The sequence below is a fragment of the Micromonas commoda genome, chromosome 4 (assembly GCF_000090985.2).
Source record: "Micromonas commoda chromosome 4, complete sequence".
In the NCBI taxonomy this organism is placed as follows: Eukaryota; Viridiplantae; Chlorophyta; class Mamiellophyceae; order Mamiellales; family Mamiellaceae; genus Micromonas; species Micromonas commoda.
This window is the reverse complement of record NC_013041.1, coordinates 1,461,582-1,482,470: the sequence shown is the minus strand read 5'-3', so window position 1 is coordinate 1,482,470 and position 20,889 is coordinate 1,461,582. Positions and strand designations below refer to the sequence as shown.

Genomic DNA, 20,889 nt, shown 5'->3' with positions numbered 1-20,889 from the left:
CCCACCGCTGCGGACGATGATCGTCCTGGGCAGCGGCGGTCACACCGCGGAGATGTTCGCGCTGCTCCGCGCGCTCTCGCCGCGGCGGTACGCCCCGCGTCATTACGTCATCGCGGACACCGACAGCACCTCGCTGGTGAAAGCCGAGGCCCACGAGGCGGCGGTGGGCGAGGCGCTCGCCGATGCGTCCGACGTGGACGACGACGAGCTCGCCGTGTCCTCGGAGTACTCCGTGACGCGCATCCCCCGGGCCAGGGAGGTGGGCCAAGGATGGATCCACTCGTTCTTCACCACGGCGCGCGCCTGTGTCGGCGCGTTTCGCGCCGTGTTCGCGGAGAAACCGGACGCGGTGCTGTGTAACGGTCCGGGGACGTGCGTGCCCATCGTCGCGGGCGCATTCGTTTCGAGGGTGATTGGGATCGCGACGCCCGCGGTGGTGTACGTGGAGAGCGCGGCGAGGACGAAGACGATGTCGCTGACGGGGAGGATACTGTACGCGACGCGGCTGGCGGACGAGGTGTTCGTGCAGTGGGAGGGACTGGCTCGAAGGTACCCGAGGGCAAAGTACGCGGGAAGGGTCTGTTGAGGTAGTGCGTCGACCCGAAACCCTCGGTTGTGTGCTATCATCAGTCGCGCGTCGAACGTGTGATTTACTTACGTGTAAAACAATTGTTACAAGCACCGCGCTCGCCTCGTCGTCCAGACTTCGTCTCAGTCCAGCGCTGGCGAGTCACCGGGATCGGAGTTCCATTCGCGTCACATGTCCACGCCCGCGGGCATTCGGGTCATCTCGTCAGCCTCGAAAGGGTGGAGGGTGACGGGAATCTGCTTGCCAATCCCGACGGGCTTCCAGATCTCCGCGCCGAGCTTCGCCCGTTCGCGGTGATTCGAGGATTCGCGGGCGTGCGACGCGCTCTCCTTCTTCCCCTCGGAAGCCTCCTCGTGCGCGTGCGAGTGACGCGTCGACTCGCGATGAGACTTTTTCGAAGAAGTCGACTCGCGATGAGACTTCTTCTTGTCGCCGTGCTTCGGCGTGTGGATCGGCGTCTCGCCGTCGAACGCGCCGGGGTACTCGCAGTGCATCGCGCCGGTCTCGTCGGCGACGCAGGAGAGTCGCACCTCGCCCTCCCTGGGCACCGCCGTCGGCTTAAAGTCGGACTCGGCGTGTGCCGAAGCCTTCGCCGCGTCGGCCATGATCTCCTCAGCCTGCCTCCGCGCCTCCTCCTGCAGTGCTTCCTCCTTCTTTTCATCCTTCTTTTCATCCTTCTTTTCATCCTTCGTCTTCCCCTCCTTCTCTCGTCCGTCGTGGTGCTCCCTCTTCCCCGTCCTGGACACCTCGACGGCCTTCGCAGCCGAGGGCTTTTCGACCGTTTTCTCGACCGGCTTGGAAGCCCCGCGATGAACGGGGGAGTGCTCGTCCTTCGTCATCTCCTTCTTCTCGGACGCGCGCGTGCTGACGCGCTCAGCCGCGCTCGCCCGCCTCGCGCGAACTTCCCGCGCGAGGCGCTGCTCCGTCTCGGTGGGCCTCGTCTTTGTCTCAGTCTTTGACTTTGCGGTGACTTTGACGGTTTCAACGGTTTCATCCGCCTTCGCCTTCCTAGTCTCCGCGGGGGCCGCCTCGGCCTCGGCGTCGACGCGGGTGCGCCCGGTGGACTTGGAGTGCGGCTTGGAGTGCTCGGTTTTGGACTCGGAGTGCGGCTTGGAGTGCTCGGTTTTGGACTCGTCGTGCGGCTGGGTGGACCCGTACGCGTCGGCTAGGAACTTGCCGTCGCCGTACGCGGCGCGAACGAACGCGTCGTTGGCGTCGCCCCTGAACGCGCTTCGGAGAAAGTCGGTGGACTTTCGCGTGAGCTTCGCCAGCTTCTTCTTGCTCCTGTGTGCGGGGGTCGGAACGACGAGCGGGGGCTGATCGGCGAAGGCGCGCTTGATGAAGGCGTCGTCGTCGTCCTCCTCGGCGGTTCCCTCCCCCTCCGCCGCGCTGAAGGAGCTGCGCTCGAAGCCCGACCTGGTCGCCGCGTCCGCGGCCGCCTTGTGCACGCCGTTGACCACGTTGTCGAGGACGGCTTCATCGTCGATGCGCGAGGTGAACGCCTCGGCAGACGGCGCGAGTTTGGAGTAGACGTCGCCGACGCGATCGCCGCCAAAGGCGAGGAACGCGGCTCCGACGACGATGCACACCATCACCGCAGCCTTGCCCGCCTGGGAGCACGCGGACGTGGTGAGGGAGGAGGCGTTGGCGACGTAGTTGGCGCGACCGTTGCGGTAGCTCGCGCGGGCGCCCGCGGCGGTCGAGTGCGCCTGGTAAGAGGCGTGCGCGCCAAAGTGGCCGACGTTCTGGGAGTAGGATCCATTGCTCGAGAGGTCGTCGCTGAAGACGGACTCGGAGGCGCGCGACGGCGCCTGCGCGTAGGATCCGCGGGAGACGCCGCCGAGGACGTTGCGCGTCTCCCCCTTGACCCACCTGTTCTTGCCGACGGACGAGGGGGGCATGGCGCCTACCGCGTGTCGACGGAGTGTGCGGGCCGCGGCCTGTTCCGATGAACGAAAAACCACCGGAATAAACGCACGCGTGCCGTGGGCGGGGCCCGCGGCCTCTCCGTCGTGGGTATGGGCTTTTACCCCAACCCCCCCGCCACGGTCTACGAACCCTGAAGTCGCGAGATTCTCGACCGTCGGGTGGTTAACTCCTCGGCGATGCACGTATGGTTATTTAGTTTGAGCGTGCGCGATTTTTCGGTCGGACACTCACTTTTACACACAACCGACCCAAAGGTGGTTACAAACGTCGAAGCGATCCACCTCTTTCCGGTTCACAATCCTTCAAAAAAAATGTGAAACACCTTTCGGTCGTCGGCGCACAAAATGTAGACTGCGCTCCCATACAAAATAAAGTGTGTCCCGCGGTCCGGTTCGAAGGCGGTTTCACGCGGCCAGTGCAACAGCCCTCAAGAGGCGTCTTTTTTGTAACAGGTGGACACACTTCACTCGAGCGTCGCTCGCCCAGCGCGCGGTGCGACGAGGAGTAGGAAACACGGAAACGAGTGCGAACAGGATGTCGCACGAGTCGGCGCCGCTGCTGAACCGCGGCGCGTCCGCCCGCGATGCGGACGGCGGACGTTCGGGCGATGATCTCGCCTCGGATGTGCGGGGCGGGAGAGGTTGGGGTAACCGCGCGTGGCTCCTCGCCTGCGGCGCCGCGGTCGTCGGCGCGACCGCCATCGCGGGCGTGTCCTCATCCGCCACCTTCCGCGCCTCCCTCGGCGCCGCCGCGTCGGGGGGCGACTCCACCTTCGGCGGCGCGCGCGTCCGCGCGTCCCTTCGGGGCGCCGCATCCGCCCGCGCGGACCGGTGGAGCGATTTTGTCTCGCCCGACCGCGCCACCCTCGGCGAGGCCAACACCGCGCTCACGGCGCAGATGGAGCAGTGGTACGCCCAGCAGCCCGATCTGCTGCACGTCCCGCTCGATGGCCCCGCCCCCAAGGTTGTCCAGATCGTCCAACCGCAGGAGCAGGAGCCCGAGGAGGCTGCGACCTCCTGGGATCAGGCCGCCCCCGAGGAGGGTACCGGCTCCATCGACGCGCAGTGGGAGGCGGGAACGGCGAGCGACGGGGCGTCCGTGTACGCCAATTCCGGCGACCAGGTGGCGTCCATCGGCGAGGAGTGGCACTCCCTCTACGACTCGGTCGATCCCACCATCCCGCTCGCCGATGATTTCGACAAGAAGTGGAGGTGGATGGACTGGACGCAGGCCACCATGCAGGGCTACGTGCTCAACTCGAAAACCTTCGGCGAGGCCATGGACCGCAACGCCGGCGGGTTCATCGTCCTCCACGCGGTCAACGGCCTCGGTAACCGCATCCGCGCCTTCTCCGCCGCCAAGCTCCTCGCCAACCAGAAGGGGCGCAAGCTCATCGTCATCTGGGAGCGCGACGATTCCCTCGACGCGCCAATCGCCACCATGCTCACCCCTTCCTTCCTCAAGGATTCGTACATCATCGAGGAGTGGCCCGAACGGCTCAACGCCGCCGAAGCGGAGCTCGCCGCGTGGAAAGCCAGGGGCAAGAGCGGCGACCGCCCTGTCTTCTCCGCGATGCACGACGCCACCACCGACTGGGGTAAGTCCCACGTCGGCGAGGTGCTCAGGGACCCGGAGACGTGGCGAGGCGCAGTGTACATCAAGTCGTCGCACGCCGAGCTTCAGCTCAACAAGGAGGAGTACGACTTCGTTTCCAACTCCATGGCGGACTTCCAGCCGTCCAAGGAGGTGAGCAACATGATGAAGTCGGTGCCCCTGGCGTCCAAGTCGGACGACGAGATGATATCCATGCACATCCGCGCCGGCGAGGACGCCAAGCTCTCGAAGGATCTCTCCCTCGCCGGCGAGGGCGCGGCGGAGATTCAGCTCATCGACTCCTACCGCCGCAAGTGCAGCGTGGATTCCTTCGTGAACACGCTCGTCAGGCGAGCGCCCGACGCGGTGCAGAGGGGTATCGACATCTTCGTCGCCGCTGACGAGCCCTCCGACGTCGACGATCTCCGCGCGAGGCTTCCCAACAACAAGATTTACGCGCTCGACCGCCCGGATTACTGCAACCACGGCTACAACAGGGCGAGGGAGACGGAGTGCATGATCTACGCCGTGGCGGACCTGTTCCTCCTCTCCAGGAACCCCGGCCCCATGCTCAGGTCCAAGTTCTCGTCCTTCTCGGACTTTGCCAACTACTACCGCAAGCGCAGCGGCAGGCTCCAGGGCAAGGGCTTCCTCGTCAACGGGTGCGAGGACGACGGGGGCAGCGACGGCGTCCTCACCGCGTCGCTCGGTCGCGACGAGGACACTCGAGCGTCCTCGGACGCGACCATCTCCACGCACGCCGCGTCCACCTCCGTGTCCACGCCGAGGATGGCCAAGAAGGAGGCGCCCGTCGCCAAGACGTCCACCGGCGGGAGGGTCGTGGCGAGGTTCGCGATGGGCGTGGAGGGTGCCGGCTTTGGCCGAACCGACTCCAAGCTGCCCGCGGGTCTCTCCGACTTTGCCGCCGACGCGGACTGCGCGCACGCGTGGTTCGCCCAGTGCGGAGAACACGCGGCGACCCGCACCGAACGCCCCAAGCTCGGCGACTACGCCGCTCCCACCGACACCGGCGACCTCGGCGGCAACAGCTGGACCGACGTCGCCGCCACCTACGTGACCAAGTACCACTTCGCCGCGGCCCTGGGCTCCAAGGGTTCTCGAGACGCGTCGTGCCCTCGAACGGCGATCGGCGAGGGATGCGAGGGATCCACCGCGGGTTTCTTCCGCGCCCTCGCGGGTGCCTCCGCGGGCCTGGGCAAGAGGGACACGGCCGAGGTTGACATGAACGCGCTCATCGAGCGCGGAGCCTCGTTCGCGGTGACCTACCCCGTGCGAACCGCCGGGCCCGAGCTCGCCTTTCCCGACGCGGATCGCATGGCGAAGTTGGCGGAGGCTGAGGGGGTGGACCTGACCATCTCCGCGGTTCACCGCGATCCCGTCGCCGCGGCGATCGAGTCCGTCGCAGTCGCCGGCGGCTCGGGTGTGAAGTCCGCCACGCTCGGCGACGTGATTGGCTCGCTGGAGAGGCAGGCGGCTGGGTACCGCGAGATTGCGAGGCAGCTCGGGGGCCTCGCGGCTGAGTTTTACGAGTGCCGCGCCACGGATGAGAAGGTGGACGCGGAGGTGTTCAAGCCGGCGCGCGAGCGCGTGGGCGGCAAGGTGCGCCGCGCGCTCCTGGAGGTTGTCCACGCGATCGCCCCGAGGTCCTTCCAGGACTCCGTCATCGAACCGCGAGTGTTGCAGGCTTACGACGCTCTCGGCGCGGATGCGTTTTTCTATTACGCGCACTTCGCGCCGGAGATTGCGAAGATGCCGGCGGGCGAGAAGATGGGCGCGGCGACGCGGGTGACGATGAAGGAGCGCGTGGAGCTCCTCAAGGGGGTGCAGCGGGGCTTGGGTCGGGCGCTCAACAAGATGGAGATGCTCGAGTACGTCAAGGCGGAGAACGACGCTTACGCGGCGTACTTTGCCCTTCGCACCGGACCGTGCCGCCGCTAGAACGATTCTTCTTCTTTGGGGTTAAGGGGGGGATATACGGGACGGGGGACACGCATCTTGGTTGGAAAAGGGGGGGATTACACTGTGCATACCGAAAATATCGGGAGGACGGCGGGGGCGCGCGACGGAGACGACAACGCATGCGTTGTCGCCCTCGCCGGATGCCACCGGCGCCTCTCCCGATCACCAGAGGGTAGCTTAAGCGATGAACCAAACTCATGATTGCTCAAACGCGCTCTCCCGTTCGTCTCACTCGCGCGGCTTAAGCGATTCACAATCTCCGAGGCGTGTTAAACAACGTCTTGTATTCACAGTCTCCGACGTCACGATCCTCACGGCGCGGACGCGGCTCCGACGACGTCCGCCGCGACCGGACCCTTCGACTCCGTCCCGACGACGTTCGCGACCGGCGCGACGTTTTCAGCCGAAGCCGCCGTGTCGAACGCGCGCATCAGACCACCCGCGCCTCCGTCGGGCCCGAGCGACGACACGGTTCCGTCGTCGTCGATGCTCTCCACCGCGGGCGCCGCGGGCGCGGCCGGCGGCGACGCCATGTTGGGAGCTGGCGTCTCGGGGACGGGGACGGCCGGGACGGGGACGGACGTCGAACCGGGCGCCGACCCGTCAGGCGGCGCGGATCCCCCCGAGACCCTCGCTCGCGCCCGCGCCACGGCATCCGCGACTCCGGCTCCTGAACCGGCGGCTCCCGAACCGGAGGCTGGAGCGGCGGCGCCTGCGTAGGCGTAAGGCGCCGGCTGCGCCGGCGCCGGCCTCGCCTCCGCCTCCCTCCTCGACAGCAGCATGGCCCTCGGCGCCGCGGCCGGGTTTTGCCGATTCTGCGCCCTCGCCTCCGCGAGTCGAGCCCGGGCGCGCGACACGACGTCCTCGACAGCCTCCTTCTTCTCGTACCGTTCCCGCGCTCCTTTACCGTCTCCGCCCTTATCGCCGGGTCCCTTGCCGAGCAGGTTCTTGAGCAAACCCAGACCTTTTTTCGCGCCCGCGCTGGCGTCGCCCTTCGTCTGCGTCACGATGTTCACGCGAACCTTAATCTCGCCCGACGAATCGGCGACGAAGCCGAGGCGAGAGTGCACGGGTTTGTCCTTTGCATCCGCCGGGACGCCGGCGTAGGATACGTCGCCAATCTCCGGCGATCCGCCCACGAATTGGCTCGCCACGCGGTCGGCGATGGTGCCGCCAGCCTTCCACGTCTTGATCACCTTGGTGCAGGTGCCGACGGGCAGGGCACCGAGGTTGAGGTGGCCGTATCCCTCGCACCTGTACCTGTCCCATTCGTCGTAGGAGGAAACCTGAAAGTAGACGACGGGGTGCTTGGCGGGGGGCGGAACGCAGTCGGCGACGCACGAGAGCTCCACCGGAAGGGACCAGTGCGCCACCATGCGGTCGCCGCTACCCCACGCGTCCCCTTCGCCGTCGCCCGTGGCCGGGTACTTGACGCACCGCGAAATCTGCGTCACCCCGGACGTCTGCGCCGACTCCCCCTCGATCCTCCAGAGATCCTTGTCGTAGTCGAGGACCCACTCGCAGTATAAAAAGTCTCGATCGAATCCGCGCCCGGCGACAATCTCGGCGAGCGCGAGGAACCGCACGGACCCGGGCTTCTCCCCGGGGGGCGCAACGAACGCCCCCGCCGCCTTGCGCGTCAGCTGGAGCCTACGCAGCGCGGCGGCGGGCGCGATGTCCTTGGTGCGCTGCTCCAGCGGCGTCTCCCGTCGCTCGCTCGCGTTGACCACCGAGTACTCCCAGACGCTCCCGTCCCTTCGCTCGATGCGACGCGTGTCGTCCACCGATTGGCTAAAGTCCGGGGTGAGCGCGATGGACCCGTCGGGGTACGCCTCGATGGTCATCAGCACCTGCTCGCGCTCTGCGTTTGCCCCAAATGGAGAGTTTTTAAACACGGGGTGCGCCGGCGGGAGCGACAGCGGTCCGCAATCGGCGCAGATGGCGAACGTCGAGGGCTCCGTCCCCGCGCGTCGCCTCCTGCCGTGCGCCAGCTCCGTCCGCAGTCGCGTCGCGTCCCGCCCCGACGCGTTCTTCGCCAGGACCCTCTGCGAGGGCGTGCCAAACACCGCGCGAAATAAGCCGTTCCATCGCTCACCCGCCGAAGTCGTCACCACGCGCTCCGCGTCTCTTTCGTCCGCGAACGAGTCCGCGGACACGTACGTGTAGATGATCTCGCCGGCGTTTTGCGCCCCACGCTCGTGGATCATGGCGGCGTACTTCCGTTCCAGCTCCGTCTCCGGCGTACGGTGCGCGAGGCGATCGACGTCTGCGAATGAAAAGATCTTCTCCTGCCACGCGATTTCTCGGGTGTACGTGCGAACTTCGCCGGTGTCCACGCGCTGCGCCTGGAACGAAAGATGCGCCTGGTCGCGGAGGGAATCCGCGCCGCCGGCGCCCTCCACGACGGGCCCGGCGCGCGCGGCGGCTTTAAGGCTGGGCGGCGAAGGCGAGGCGTCGTCGTCCGTCCACGCCTCCACGCGCCGGAGGCTCGGGGGAGACGAAGCCGATCCGCTCGATCCTCCGGGCGAGTAGCTCTCGGTGACGGGCCCGCCCGCGGGTCCCGCGTTATTTCCGCCGTACGGGTCGAAGGGCGCCGCGGGAGCCTGCGCCTGCTGCTGCGGGATGCCCTGACCAGGGAGGGCGGCCTGCGCCTGCTGCATCGTGCTCCTGTTGCGTCGGCTGCTTTGATTCGCGGTCGCGTCGGGCGGTACACTGGATGGTCCCCGTACGTACGTCGTGGCGTCGTCGCCCTCGCCCGCGAGCGCGTCTCCGCCGAAGCTCTGCGACTGGGTCGGCGCGGCCGGCGGCGCCGGCGGGGGCGTGGACGGCGGCGGGGGCTCGCGGTCGAGCGGCGCGGGCGCGGCGAGGGACGTCGCCTGCTGCGCCTGCTGCTGCGCGGCCTGGATCTGCGCCTGGGGGGTGGGCCCGGACCCGAAGCGCGCGTCCATCTCTCGCGCGCGGTCCATGCGGGGACCGCTGATGCGCGTGAGCGTCACCTTCAGTCGGAGGTTCTGGAGCGCATCGGGCGAGCGATACGTCACGCGGTTGCCGAGGTTGGTCGCCATCGTCCTCCGCCTGGGAGCCCGCGAGGAGCGTCAACGCCGAGTTTTTTGAATCCGGACGCCCGAGAACGTCGGTGGGGTGAAGGGGCGGCGAAGGTCACCGCGCGATACGTCGCCGGCGCGGGCTTCCTTCGAAAGGTTGCCGACCTTCCGGTTTGCGAGTCTCCCGCGGGCGCGTCCAGGAGCCGCCTTGAGCGAGGCCTACCTCGCTGTGGTCGCCAGGCGGGAGGTCGAGCGGATGTCACCCCAAACTTTTTTCAAACGGGAAAATGCGTCTCGTTTCTTGCAACCGACCGAAAAAAGGTGCAGATCCTGACTGCATCGCAGCCGTTTTCGGACGTTTTCGCCCAAATCCCGGTCGGACAGTTCCTCTGCGCGATGTGAACTGCCACACACAGCCGGGTCTCCAACTGCGAGCGGGGTTGTCCCGGAGGCGCCGTGATAAGTGTTAGCTTTATCAGTCTGGTTCTATCAGAAGACAGATTCAACATTCCACGACCGCTCCTCGAAACGACACAAGCGACATACACGCACACGCAACCGAGCTCACACGCAGCCGACCCAACCTTACACGCGCTCTCAAGCGCGTGGATCTTTTTACGAACCGGTCATCATGGCTTCATCGTACGGCGCGAGCGAGGACACCGCCCTCATTGGCGGCAAAAACCCTCATCGACATGGACCTGGCCAGCCTGGCACGCCCAACTCCCGCACTTCAGCCGGCGGAGCGTTGAGAATCTTGGGTATCGCCGCGTGCGTTCTACTTTTCCTTACCATCGCGTACATACCCGGCGGGATCTCGGGACCGAGATCCTCTGCGACTCGGCTCGGTGGCACATCTTCTTCCGCTGTGACGCATGCTGGGTCAAAGAACTGGGGTTATGGATACGACGAGGACGAATACTTCGAACTCCCCGACGACCTTGAGGCCGCTATCGCAGAGTTGATCATCGACGACGATCTCATCGCCTCCCTCGGGGCCGCACGAGACGACGAAATCATCCCCGGTGTGGAGTCCAGGATCGAAGGCACAACAGACGAAGGGTTCATCGTGTCAACCAAGGGCGGTCAGAACGCCACATTGCTTCGCATCAAGATGCTCCAAGAAATGCAGGAGGCGGAGGATATCAACACTGAGACCGAGTCCAATCAGCAAGAATTCGCAGAGCAGTGCGCTGTTGATGAGGGCTCGCTCGCGATACCGGAACCTGATTTCTCTGCCTTTGAGGCGTTCGAGAACCATCTGATAGAGATGCACGAGGGCCAGTACAAGTTGTCAACGTTGAACGAGTCCATGGCCGCCGGTCTGGGTCGAAGAAGAATCCTCGGGGGAAAGAGAAAGAAGAAACAGAAAAAGAGGGATGATGATGATGATGATGATGATGATTATGATTTTGGGGGCATCGACACCAAGTTCTGCTGGAAGTCCTCCTATGGCAGGGGTGTGGGCACCATACCCAATAAGTGCCCGCCGGGCAAGGAGAGAAGGGGTTTCCTCTGCTACGACAAGTGCGACAAATTCACGGATGCCCAGTATGTGCGAGGCGGCGTGGGCGACTGCCACCAGAAGTGCACTGCCGGCTTCCGTGACCACGGCATGTTGTGTCACAAGGGAAACCATGGCCGTGGCTGGGGAAAAAGTCACTGCGGATGGTACCGTTGGTCCGCCGCCGGACTGGGCGAGCCCGCCACCCGTCGGCAACTGCTCGGCGGCGCTAAAACGAAGCTCGTGTGCGCCGGACCCGAGTGCCGTAAGCGAGGACTGGACTCGTGCGGAGCGTTGTGCTATCCGCACTGCCCGAGCTCACACCCGCGAAAGATCGGTTGCAACTTGTGCGGGGTTTCGTGCTCCGGGTATGCCGGAGGCAGCGTGCCGCCGTCGTGCATGAAGAAAGTGAAATTTTCTCCTGGGCTTCAATCACCGACTTGCCCCGATAACAAGGAATACGACGCGGGCCTGTGCTATCAAAGTTGCCGCCCTGGATACCGCGGGGTCGGCCCGGTGTGCTGGGGCCAACCCCCGGTTGTCAACGGCAGGCGGTGGGTCAATTGCGGCTTTGGCGCCGCGAATTCTGACGCGGCGTGTGCCGAAGTCATCACCAGCCAGATCCTCGGACCGCTCGAGATGGTCGCGTTCGTCGCGACGGCTGGAACCAGCTCCTTCGCAACCATCGGTCCGAAGTCTGCGGCTCGAATGACTTCCAAACTTGCCAACACATTCAAAGGGAGTAAAGTCAAAATGATGAAAGACGCCGGCAACTCTTTGAAAAAGTCGGCAAAGAAGCAGCTGGATGATATGGAACCCCAAGATGCCGCGGAGTTCACAGACAAGGTCGACACACTGGCGAGGTCACAGAGCGAGACGGAAGCGGTGCAAGCCGCCGCGGAACTCGCCGCGATGGTCGATACAACCGGAGTCGCTAGCACCATCGCCGCGTTCTCGTGGGACACGTGCGATAAGATTCACAGCAGCGGTTGAGTCCTCCCGATTCCGTCACGGCTCGTACATATCTGTTGATAAGTGTCACCTAGCTAGTGCTAAATATCATACTTGTATTCACGCGACCCGCTCACCGTCGTGTTTCAATGCCCGTGGTCGCACGCGCCGAGCGCGTGTATCGCCGCGCATGCGAAAATCCCGAAGAAAATAGCGCCCGTCGTCGCCGCGACCTCCCGCCATCCTTCCCCCGCGTCCCCGATCCCCCGCATCGTCGCCGCCGCGACGTACACGAACCCGCCCGCGGTGAACCCCTCGACGCACGCGCCGTCGATCCACGTCGGTTTATAACGCCCGCCGTGACCCGAATCGTCGCACAGGACGAGCGCCACGAGGGTCCCCGCCACGGCCGTCGACGCCGCGGCGAAATTTAGCCGGAGCGCGTCAAAGACGCTGAACCCCGCACTCACCAACACCCCAAAGTCCCCGATCTCCTGCGGCACCTCGTGCGCAAGCATGGCGAGCGTCTTGGCGTACCCCGCCGCGGGTCCGCCCGCGAGGAACGCGGCGCCCACCGCGGCGCCGTCGGTGAAGTTGTGCACGGCGTCGGCGACGAGGTTGAGGTACCCGAGCGTTTCTTTCCTTTGGGTTTGATCCTTGGGTTCGATCCTTTCTTCTTCACCGCATATGTCGTCGTCCTTCTTGCGTCGCGCGACGGTTCGTCTTCCGTGGCACCCGTGCCCGTGGGCGTCCACGGCGCGCTCCACGAGGTGGAACGCGACGACGCCGACCACCGCGGCGAGGCCGGCGCGGTTGGACCACAGCTCCGACGCGAAGCCGCCGCCGCCGTCGCCGCCTCGCGACGTCGCGGCGTGGGCGTAGGCGTGCGGGAGCTGGTGGAGGAACGCGTCGCCGAGGAACGCGCCGACCGCGAACGCCGAGAGCGTTCGCACCAGGCCCTGCGACGGCGCGGCCCACGAGGCGTCCTTCCTGTTCCTGGTGCTCCTCCTCTTGGACGTCGGTGTCGACGATGACGACGACGAGCTGCTTCCTTTGGTGGACGCGAGCAGCGGGACCAGCGCGACGCACACCAGGGACGCGCACGCGGTCAAAAGCGACGCGCCGACGGCCATCGCGTAGATCTTCGTGCGGCCGAACCCGACCACGTCGAAGGATGAGTGGTGTCGGTGACGATGCTCGTCGCCGTGGTGTCCGTGGTCGTGCGCTGCCGCCCGGGTCGCGAGCGCGACGACCGCCGCTAGGACCGCCGGCGTCCATCGCGTGCCCACGCGCATGTCCAACCTCCGATCCCGATCCCTAAAAAACCACGTGAGCGGTGACGATGCGCCTCCGAAGTCTGCCCCGGGGTCTCGGCCCTGCCGACATCTTTTGTTGGCACCGCTCCTACGCAAGCCGCGGCGCGCTCAAGGGGTGTTTTCTTTGACGCGCCGAGGCGAACGGCGCCTTCATAGGCGCATGAGCGCGGCGAGTCTTCGGGGTCTCGAGGCGCGGCTCATCCCGGCCGATCAGCGAGAGGACGACGGGATGCCGGACGAGGAGCTGCATGGTGTGGTGCCCGCCTCCTCGGACGACGCGCCGGTGGTGCCCAACGGGACGCGGCCGTCGACCCATCTGGACCGGACCGTCTCGGGGTCGGGCATGAGCAAGCGGGAGAAGTGGTACACGGTGGGCCTGCTGACGCTCACCGCGGCGATGCTGTACGCGGATCAGAACCTCCTGGCGCCCAACCTGAGCCAGGCGGCCGAGGAGTTCGGCTTCTCCGAGCGCGAGAAGGACGTCAAGCTCGGCGGGTGGCTCCAGCTCGCGTTCTTCGTCGTGGGTTCTCCCGCCTCGCTCGTCATCGGCTGGCTCGCGGACAAGCCCATCCCGCGGACGCGCCTGTTCTTCCTCACCGTCCTCATCGGCGAAGGCCCGTGCCTCGCCACGTACTGGGTGAAGACGTACTGGCAGCTCTTCGCCGTCAGGGCCATGACCGGCGTCGCGGTCGGCGGGTGCCTGCCGCTCCTCTTCTCCCTCTGCGGCGACCTTTTCCCGCCCGAGGAACGCGCGTACGTGGCCTCCTTCCTCACCATCGCCACCGGCGCGGGGATCGCGTTGGGGCAGATCATGGCGGGAACGGTCGGGCCGACGTACGGGTGGAGGCTGCCCTTCCTGCTCGCGGCGGCGCCCGCGATATGCCTCGCGGGGATCCTCTACGCGACGGTTAAAGAACCACGGCGCGGGTCGCAGGAGGAGGCGGTGCGAGCGAGGAGCGAGGAGCTTCGGAGGAGCGAGAGAGGCGGACACAGGCGGGCGGCGGCCACGTACGGCAGCGTCGGGGCGAGGCGCGGCGACGACGACGACGGGACGGCCGCCGCCGGCGCGAACGACGAGCGCGACACGGACGGGAGCGGTAGTCCCGAAGGTACCGCTCGCGAGCGGGGACGGGGGGATAAAAAGGCGGAACCCCCGGGTCCCGGGTCGCCGTCTGCGCGAAGCGACGGCTCGGTTTCGTGCGCCTTCTCCTCGAATGAAGCGACGCACGTGACGTACGGGGGTAAGATTGACCTCGCGAAGCTCCGGAGGCAGCTCAAGATCCGGAGTAACCTCGTGATCCTCGCGCAAGGGCTACCCGGCACCGTGCCGTGGGGTATGCTCAACGCGTACTTCGTCGACTACCTCCACGTGCAAAAGGGACTGAGCGTCGAGGAGGGAACCGCGGCGGTGACGCTGTTCGGCCTGGGCGCCGTGATCGGCACCGTCACCGGCGGGATCATCGGCCAGCGGATATACAACTCCCCGGGCGGCAGGTCGAGGATCGCGCTCGTCATGGGCGTCACCACCGCGTTGGGGTCCATTCCGGGGTATTACTTTCTCAACGCCGACGGGTACGGTCCGGGCGACGTGTGGCTCTACCTCTCGTGCCTTGTCGGCGGGATCCTGGCGTCCGTCACCCCGCCCAACGTCCGCGCGGTGCTTCTCAACGTCAACCCGCCGGAGACCCGCGGGACGATGTTCGCGTTCTACACGCAGATCGACGACGTGGGTAAAGGCGCGGGGCCCGCGCTCGTGGCGGGTTTCATCGTGGAATTTGGGCGGCGAATCGCGTTCAACATCGCGGTCAGCGGCTGGCTCCTGTGCGGCGCCATCCTGCTCTGCCTGTACCCGTTCGTGGACAGGGACGTGGAGAATGCGCAGGAGGCTGTGCGGGAGGAGTTGGACGCGGAGGAGGCTGCGTTCAACGCGGCGACGGCGGAGGAGGGGCGAACGTGAGAGTAGTTTCCTAACTTTTAGAAGTGAAAACTGAAATCGTGGAACGCGCGTCGTCGCGGCGTCGTCTCGTGCCCTAATCCCCTCCCGCGTGCGTCTCACGGCGTGTTCATGGACAGTTTCCTGCCCATGCCCACGCCCGGCGATTCGTCTTTGGATATCCACTCGGATGACACTCGAAAGTATTCGTCCCAGGAATCCTCCTCGTTAACATCGTCCGCGTTGATACCGGTACGAGCTCCGCGGCCGGGAGCGGGGAAGGCGGCGGTATCTTCGAGCTCGAGCGAGGCGGCTCGTCGGCGTCGTGCGGTGGACGACGCGTCGCCCGGGGCGCCCGACGACGACCCGTTGCTCCGGACGCGGCGGGAGTTCCTGATGCTTGGGGGAAGCGCTGGAGAAGGGTGAGTCGACCGGACGCGCGTTTTGAAGTTAAAAGTTAAAAGTTTGAAGTGGGAGAGGGCGGGCGGTCGTTCGGTGCGAGGGCGCTCACCCGCGACGCTCCGTCCGGTGCCGTCGGAGCCCCGCGAGGATCCGATCGTCGGCGGCGGCGTGCGATCCGCGCCGTTCTCGACCGCGGTCAGCCTCGCGAGCGGGAAACCCCTCGCGGGCGAGGGCGCGGAGCTGCCCGCGGACGAGCCGCACCCCCCGCCGCGGCTGCCCGGCGAGGGCACCGCCCGGGTGCTCGAGATCTTGTCCCAGCGCGCGCGTCGCTGCAGCCGGAGCCGCTCCTCGCTTCGCGGGCTCACCCAGCGCTCGCGCCCCGTGTCCTCCTCCTCCTCCTTGTCGTCGTCGTCGTCGTCGTCGTCGTCGTCGTCGTCGTCGTCGTCGTCGTACCTTCGACCGAGTCCGCCGAGGAACACGCTTTCGTCTGGGCGACTCACCCTGCCGCGCTCGGGGGTGGGCGGCGGGACCTCGTACGTGGACTTGCGGCTGACGGGCACGCCGAGGACGAGCTTGGCGTGCGTCGCCGGGTCCCTCGCGCGCGTCGACCGCGGGCGGCACAGGCAACTCCCCATGCGAGCCGGGTTCGGTGGCGAGCGATACGAGCTCTGACTTTCCCAACTCTGTGAGATGGTCGTTGAGAAAGTGCGAACGTGGCGGGAATGCTGACGCGTCTCGCAAAAGCAAAAAATTGTGACTGCTTCCCTGTTGTGTCGTCAATTTTTTTGTTGTCGTCTTTCGGAAGGCGGCCTCTTCGCAAAAACTGAAACGTGTTCGGCGGCGGCGGTTTATGAAGGGCGTGTCCACGAACGAGCGACCAACTGAAGCGCGCTCGGTGCACGTCTCAAAACTCTTTTATGGAAAACGGTTTCATCGCGGGACCTTGGGAACTCGGTGCGCGCACCCTCCGTTCGCCCCGGTCGCGCCCCCTCGCGCTCCGACGAGCGAGAAGAACGCCGCCGGCCACGTCGCGTCACGATTGGTTGCCATTCTCGAGATTTCCGCCGCCGACGCTCGCGACGACGCTGACCGTCGCGCCCCCACCGCTCCATTCACGCAGGCGAAATCTTGTGACTCACTAACCGACTGGAGCTAATCGAATCTCGTGCCGCTCTCGCAAAGTCGTGAACTCACACAACCCTCACTCTCACCTCACACTTCACGCAAACACGCGACGACAAATCGCAACAATGGCTCGCCCCATGTCCTCCTTCAACGACATCGAGTCTCCCGTCAACACCCTGGCGATCGAAGAACTCAAGACCAACACCAAACGCACCGGCATCTGCACCGGATTCGCCCTCGTGTTCGGCTTCATCGGCTTCATCATGGCCGCCGCCGCCGTCGCCGGCGTCAGGCAGCTCATGATCGAGTCCCACGACACCCCCGGCGCCATCCTCACCGTCGGCAACGCCAGCCCCCTCAAGGGCTACAGCAAGGCGCACTCCCTCTACGCCGGTTCCGGTTCCTGGACCTCCAAGAAGAACCTCCCCGTGGCCCTCTCCGACTACCAGGCGGTCTCGCACAAGACCCACGTCTACATCATCGGCGGCCAGAAGGGCTGCAACGGCACCAACTGTGCAGGCACCGTCGTCAACACCGTCTACCAGTACGACACCAAGCTCGATAAGTACACCGCCAAGGCTTCGATGCCCGAGGTACGCTATCGCTACGCCTCCGCGGTGGTCGGCGATAAGATTTACATAATCGGCGGCCTCACCGCGGACACCGTGACCGGCATGCTCAAGACGACGCTCATCTACGACATCACCAACGACTCGTGGTCTTACGGACCGGAGCTCGCCGAAGGTCGCTCCGACACCTGCGCGGGCGTCGTCGACGGCAAGATCTACGTCGTCGCCGGCTACAACTCCATCGACCCGGTCAAGGTTTTGGACACCGTCGAGGTTCTCGACACGAAGGCTGCCACCCCCGCGTGGGCGACCGCGCCGAAGCTTCCCGCCCCCCGCGGCGACGTCACCTGCGCCTCTGCCGGCGGCAAGGTGTACGCCATCGGCGGGTACTACGACCCCACCGCCACCTGGAAGGCGACCGCGTTCGCCAACACCATGTACGAGCTCACCCCCGGCGCCGCCGCCTGGGCCGAGAAGGCCAAGATGCCCTCCTCGCGCGGCGACAAAGCCGCCGTCACCATGTCCGACGGTTCCATCATCGTCGTCGGCGGCGAGACCCACGCGCGCGAGCAGCAGAGCCAGGTCGCGGCGCACCCCGTGGAGCAGTACTACCCCGCGCACGACACGTGGGTCGCGAAGGCTTCCATCCCCACCGCCCGCTTCCGATTCGGCGCCGCCGTCGTCGACGACATCGTGTACGCCATCGGCGGTCACCGAGTGTGCGAGACCGACTGGTCCACGTTCGCGTCCGACTGCGCCGAGAAGACGCTCGACTCCGTCGAGGCGCTCCTCGACGTCGCCCACCCCGACATCTGGGTGCACACCAACTGAGCCCGCCGCGTGGCACGACGCGTGAATAACGAGTCTCGCGACTCGACCAACTCTTTTCAAGCAACTCTTTTCGGCACCTCGACGATCAATATGATATGATAACGACTCGAGCTCAAATAACAACTCGATGACTCGATACGTCACGCGCGCGCCTCCAAAACCTCCCGTCGCAACTCCGCCCTCACCTTCGTGACGTCCCCCTCCGCGGACGCCGCCACCAGCGTCCACATCTCCACCTCGTTTGCCGCCCGCTCCAGTCGCCGCTCCAGCCTCTCGCGCGACTTCGACGGCAGCGAGCGGATCCACCGCCGCGCCAGCTCAGCGCGGCTCGTCGACGAGGACGTCTCCCCACTGGACACGTCATCGATATCCACCGACATGGCGTCCGACGTGGCGTCAGACACGCCGTCCGACACCGCCTCCTCCTCCCCGTTTGTACCCGACTCGTCGAACCGCCACTCCGGCGTTCCCGGCGTCATCGGCCTGCCCAACTCCCGCCTGAGCAAGTTTTCCATGAACATCCGCCGTCTGCCTCGTTTGTTCTCGAACCAGAACGCCTCGTGCGCGTGAACCGTCACCACCTTGCTCACCTGACCGCGCTCGAGTAGCGCGTCGCGAAGAATCGTCTTGATCGTCTTTTCCTTACCGACTGTCCACAGCGGGACTCTCATCACGGACACGTCCTCGTCGCGGGGAAACCCCGGGGGCGTCCTCGGGAACGCCCTGTCCTCGTCGCGCCACGCCCTGTAGTAGTGGCTGGGTCCGTCGTACTCCAGGGCGACGTCGTACCGCGGCAGGTAAAAGTCCATCGAGAAGTTGCCGTCCGCGGACCTCTTCTCCGTCTCGTACTCGATCCCGATGTCGGCCAACGTCTCGGCGATCTTGTCCTGCATCTTACTCCTCGTCGTGTCCATCACGTCGGCGCGAAAGTCCCGCGCGGTCGCGAGCGCCATCTCGTGCGGCATGATGGCGCCGATATCCACCGACGCCGCGCTCTCGGGGGGGAACAGCCGCTCGTGAATGAGCCGCGCGTGGTGAATGATTCCAATCTTGGCGCGATCCGACCTTTCGATGGACCCCCGGGGATGAACCCCGGGAGAACGCGTCATCGCGCGGGATTCGCTCCGCGCGAACCCGTCCACGGGTATGGAACACAGCCGTCGCCAAGCCATCGCGTACGCCGGCGTCAGCGGCAACTTCTCCCCGGTGACGTGCGCCGCAGCCATGGCCCACACCGCGTTCATCACCTCGTGCGGTTTCAGGTGGTCGATGACCTCCTCCATCCCCAGCGTCATCGCCCGCCACGCCCCGGGCGGTGGGGTCATGCCGAGTATGGCGAACGCCCACACGCACATGTTCACGTTCTGGGAGTTCAAGTCGTGCAGCCTGTTCTCCACAGCGTCGGCCAGCGCCGCCGACGCCGCCGCGCCCGGTCTCACCGCCAAATCCCCAAACGCCCACAGCGTTAAACTAAGGTTCTGTCCCGCGATGTGCCGCCCGTTCCTCGCAATCGCGCCCTCGAGCGCACTGAACGCGTCGGGCCTCAAGAAGACGTTCAGCATCGCCATCGAGTACGCGGTGTTGCTCACGTCCTGCGCCGACATGTGAAACGCCGTCTGAGCCGTCGTCTCGTCGTAGGCGTAAAGGGCGGATTGGCTCGGACGCATCCCCAGCGTCGCGTGCGCCCACCACACGTTCGTCATCTCCTGCGGCCCGAACAGACCGCGTTCCGTCCGGCGGCGAACGAAGCTGCCCTTGCTCTCGAACGGCACGTGCGCGTCCAGCTGTGTTTGCCTCCCCCCGCCGGCTCTCGCCGTCGCCTCGTGCTCCAACGTTTTCCACGTGGGCGCCGATGGCGGCGTCCCCATGAGCGCGTACGCGTACATCGTGTTTGCAATCTCCTGCGGGCGCATTCCCGGCGCGAGCCTGCGAACGGCGACTTCGAACTTGGACCAGGGCGACGGGAACCCGTCCTCGACGGCGACGCGGCTTACGACGTGGCCGAGCTTGGCAAGGCCCCACAGCGAGTTACTCACGTTCTGCCCGACGGCGGCGACGTGGTCGAAGGCGCCGCGCGCCACCGCAACCTCGAACGCGCGCAACGTGGAGGGCGCGATGGGCTTGCCCGTCTTGGCGTGCGACCACACGCCGATCCCCACGCCTTGCGCGTTAAAGTGTTTGCCGTCTCTCGCGTTTTTATTTGACATGGCGTCGAGCGCGTTCCACGTTAAGTCCGGTACGGCAGCCTCGCGCCCCGCGTCGTTTCCCGCCGCGTCGTGTGCCGTCGCCATCGCGTACCACAGCCGCATCACGTTACGGGGCTTGTACGGGGCTTTGTTTGGCGCGGCTGGAAGCGCGAGGACGGCTCGCCACGCGAGGTTGCCAGGGGATCCGACGCGGGTCGGATCGAACGCGGCGCGTCGCTTGCCGAGGTTCACGAGCGCGTTCGCGGCGACGACGGCGAACGCCTCCTCATCGAAGATGTGATGCTGCTCGCGATGTCTGGCGGCTCGCGATGTCGTCCTTCCCGGGGCGGGCTCTGCCAACCGCGCCGAGGCGATCTCCTCGACGCGACGGACGATGGGCGCAAAGTCGGCGTCGCCGAAGTCTCCGCTCGATTTCGCGTCGCGGTCCCATGGCGCGACGCGCGAGAGGCGCCGGAGCGCGTCGGCCACGTGCTTGGGCCGGAGCGAGTCCCACTCGTTGAGGACGACGCGCATCAACGCGCGCGTGTCGGGCGCTTCGTTGATGTCGGCGTCGAGCCTGTCCATCCTGTCCATCCATCGAGCGTGGATCCGGCGTCGAGCCTGTGCATCCGCGTGTCGCGCATCTCGGCTCGACGGCGCGGCGAACCCCCGAACGGCGACGACGACGACGGCGGGCGACGTGGGGAAACGGCGCGCCGCGGGCGCCGCCCATCGCGGCGACGCGCGCGGTGGACCGGTGCCGCCCCCCGCTCCCGGCGCGAGGACCCTCGCCAGGACCCTCGCGAGGGTCCCGGCGCGGTCGCCTCGACGCACCCACGTCGCCAGCATGTCCTCCTCTCCCGGCGCCCCGACGCAGTGTCTCGCGTTTCCGATGCGGGCCTCGGCTCGTCGACACAGCAGAAGGCTCTCCATCTTG

General features: G+C 66.2%; 10 protein-coding genes across 10 annotated transcripts; 5 read left to right on the top strand and 5 right to left on the bottom strand.

Moving 5' to 3' along the window:
• Positions 1-16: 16 nt before the first annotated feature.
• On the top strand, positions 17-586 carry MICPUN_113584 (glycosyltransferase; the record flags this gene model as incomplete). Its single annotated transcript, XM_002501904.1, has 1 exon — positions 17-586. One exon carries the CDS (start codon positions 17-19, stop codon positions 584-586), a length of 570 nt encoding a protein of 189 aa, XP_002501950.1.
• A 170-nt stretch (positions 587-756) lies between these two features.
• On the bottom strand, positions 757-2,490 carry MICPUN_52937 (predicted protein; the record flags this gene model as incomplete). The annotated part of the gene is made up of 1 exon (XM_002501494.1): positions 757-2,490. The coding sequence occupies one exon, from the start codon at positions 2,488-2,490 to the stop codon at positions 757-759; it is 1,734 nt and encodes a 577-aa protein (XP_002501540.1).
• Positions 2,491-3,052: 562 nt separating this feature from the next.
• Positions 3,053-6,302, top strand: MICPUN_58206 (predicted protein; the record flags this gene model as incomplete). Its single annotated transcript, XM_002501903.1, has 1 exon — positions 3,053-6,302. The coding sequence occupies one exon, from the start codon at positions 3,053-3,055 to the stop codon at positions 6,068-6,070; it is 3,018 nt and encodes a 1,005-aa protein (XP_002501949.1). The 3' UTR covers positions 6,071-6,302.
• Positions 6,303-6,344: 42 nt separating this feature from the next.
• Positions 6,345-7,563, bottom strand: MICPUN_108179 (predicted protein). The gene has a single exon (XM_002501493.1). It carries the CDS (start codon positions 7,465-7,467, stop codon positions 6,403-6,405), a length of 1,065 nt encoding a protein of 354 aa, XP_002501539.1. The 5' UTR covers positions 7,468-7,563; the 3' UTR covers positions 6,345-6,402.
• Positions 7,564-9,928: 2,365 nt separating this feature from the next.
• Positions 9,929-11,717, top strand: MICPUN_108178 (predicted protein). The gene has a single exon (XM_002501902.1). The coding sequence runs from the start codon at positions 10,262-10,264 to the stop codon at positions 11,630-11,632; it is 1,371 nt and encodes a 456-aa protein (XP_002501948.1). The 5' UTR covers positions 9,929-10,261; the 3' UTR covers positions 11,633-11,717.
• A 19-nt stretch (positions 11,718-11,736) lies between these two features.
• Positions 11,737-12,723, bottom strand: MICPUN_100269 (zinc permease family; the record flags this gene model as incomplete). The annotated part of the gene is made up of 1 exon (XM_002501492.1): positions 11,737-12,723. One exon carries the CDS (start codon positions 12,721-12,723, stop codon positions 11,737-11,739), a length of 987 nt encoding a protein of 328 aa, XP_002501538.1.
• Positions 12,724-13,249: 526 nt separating this feature from the next.
• On the top strand, positions 13,250-14,863 carry MICPUN_80668 (major facilitator superfamily; the record flags this gene model as incomplete). Its single annotated transcript, XM_002501901.1, has 2 exons — positions 13,250-13,924; positions 14,153-14,863. 2 exons carry the CDS (start codon positions 13,250-13,252, stop codon positions 14,861-14,863), a joined length of 1,386 nt encoding a protein of 461 aa, XP_002501947.1.
• Positions 14,864-14,958: 95 nt separating this feature from the next.
• MICPUN_58201 (predicted protein) lies at positions 14,959-15,876 on the bottom strand (the record flags this gene model as incomplete). Its single annotated transcript, XM_002501491.1, has 1 exon — positions 14,959-15,876. One exon carries the CDS (start codon positions 15,874-15,876, stop codon positions 14,959-14,961), a length of 918 nt encoding a protein of 305 aa, XP_002501537.1.
• A 270-nt stretch (positions 15,877-16,146) lies between these two features.
• Positions 16,147-17,880, top strand: MICPUN_105505 (predicted protein). Its single transcript, XM_002501900.1, has 2 exons — positions 16,147-16,195; positions 16,362-17,880. The coding sequence occupies exon 2, from the start codon at positions 16,492-16,494 to the stop codon at positions 17,764-17,766; it is 1,275 nt and encodes a 424-aa protein (XP_002501946.1). The 5' UTR covers positions 16,147-16,195; positions 16,362-16,491; the 3' UTR covers positions 17,767-17,880.
• Positions 17,881-17,906: 26 nt separating this feature from the next.
• Positions 17,907-20,885, bottom strand: MICPUN_58198 (predicted protein; the record flags this gene model as incomplete). Its single annotated transcript, XM_002501490.1, has 1 exon — positions 17,907-20,885. One exon carries the CDS (start codon positions 20,883-20,885, stop codon positions 17,907-17,909), a length of 2,979 nt encoding a protein of 992 aa, XP_002501536.1.
• Between the last annotated feature and the right edge of the window lie 4 nt (positions 20,886-20,889).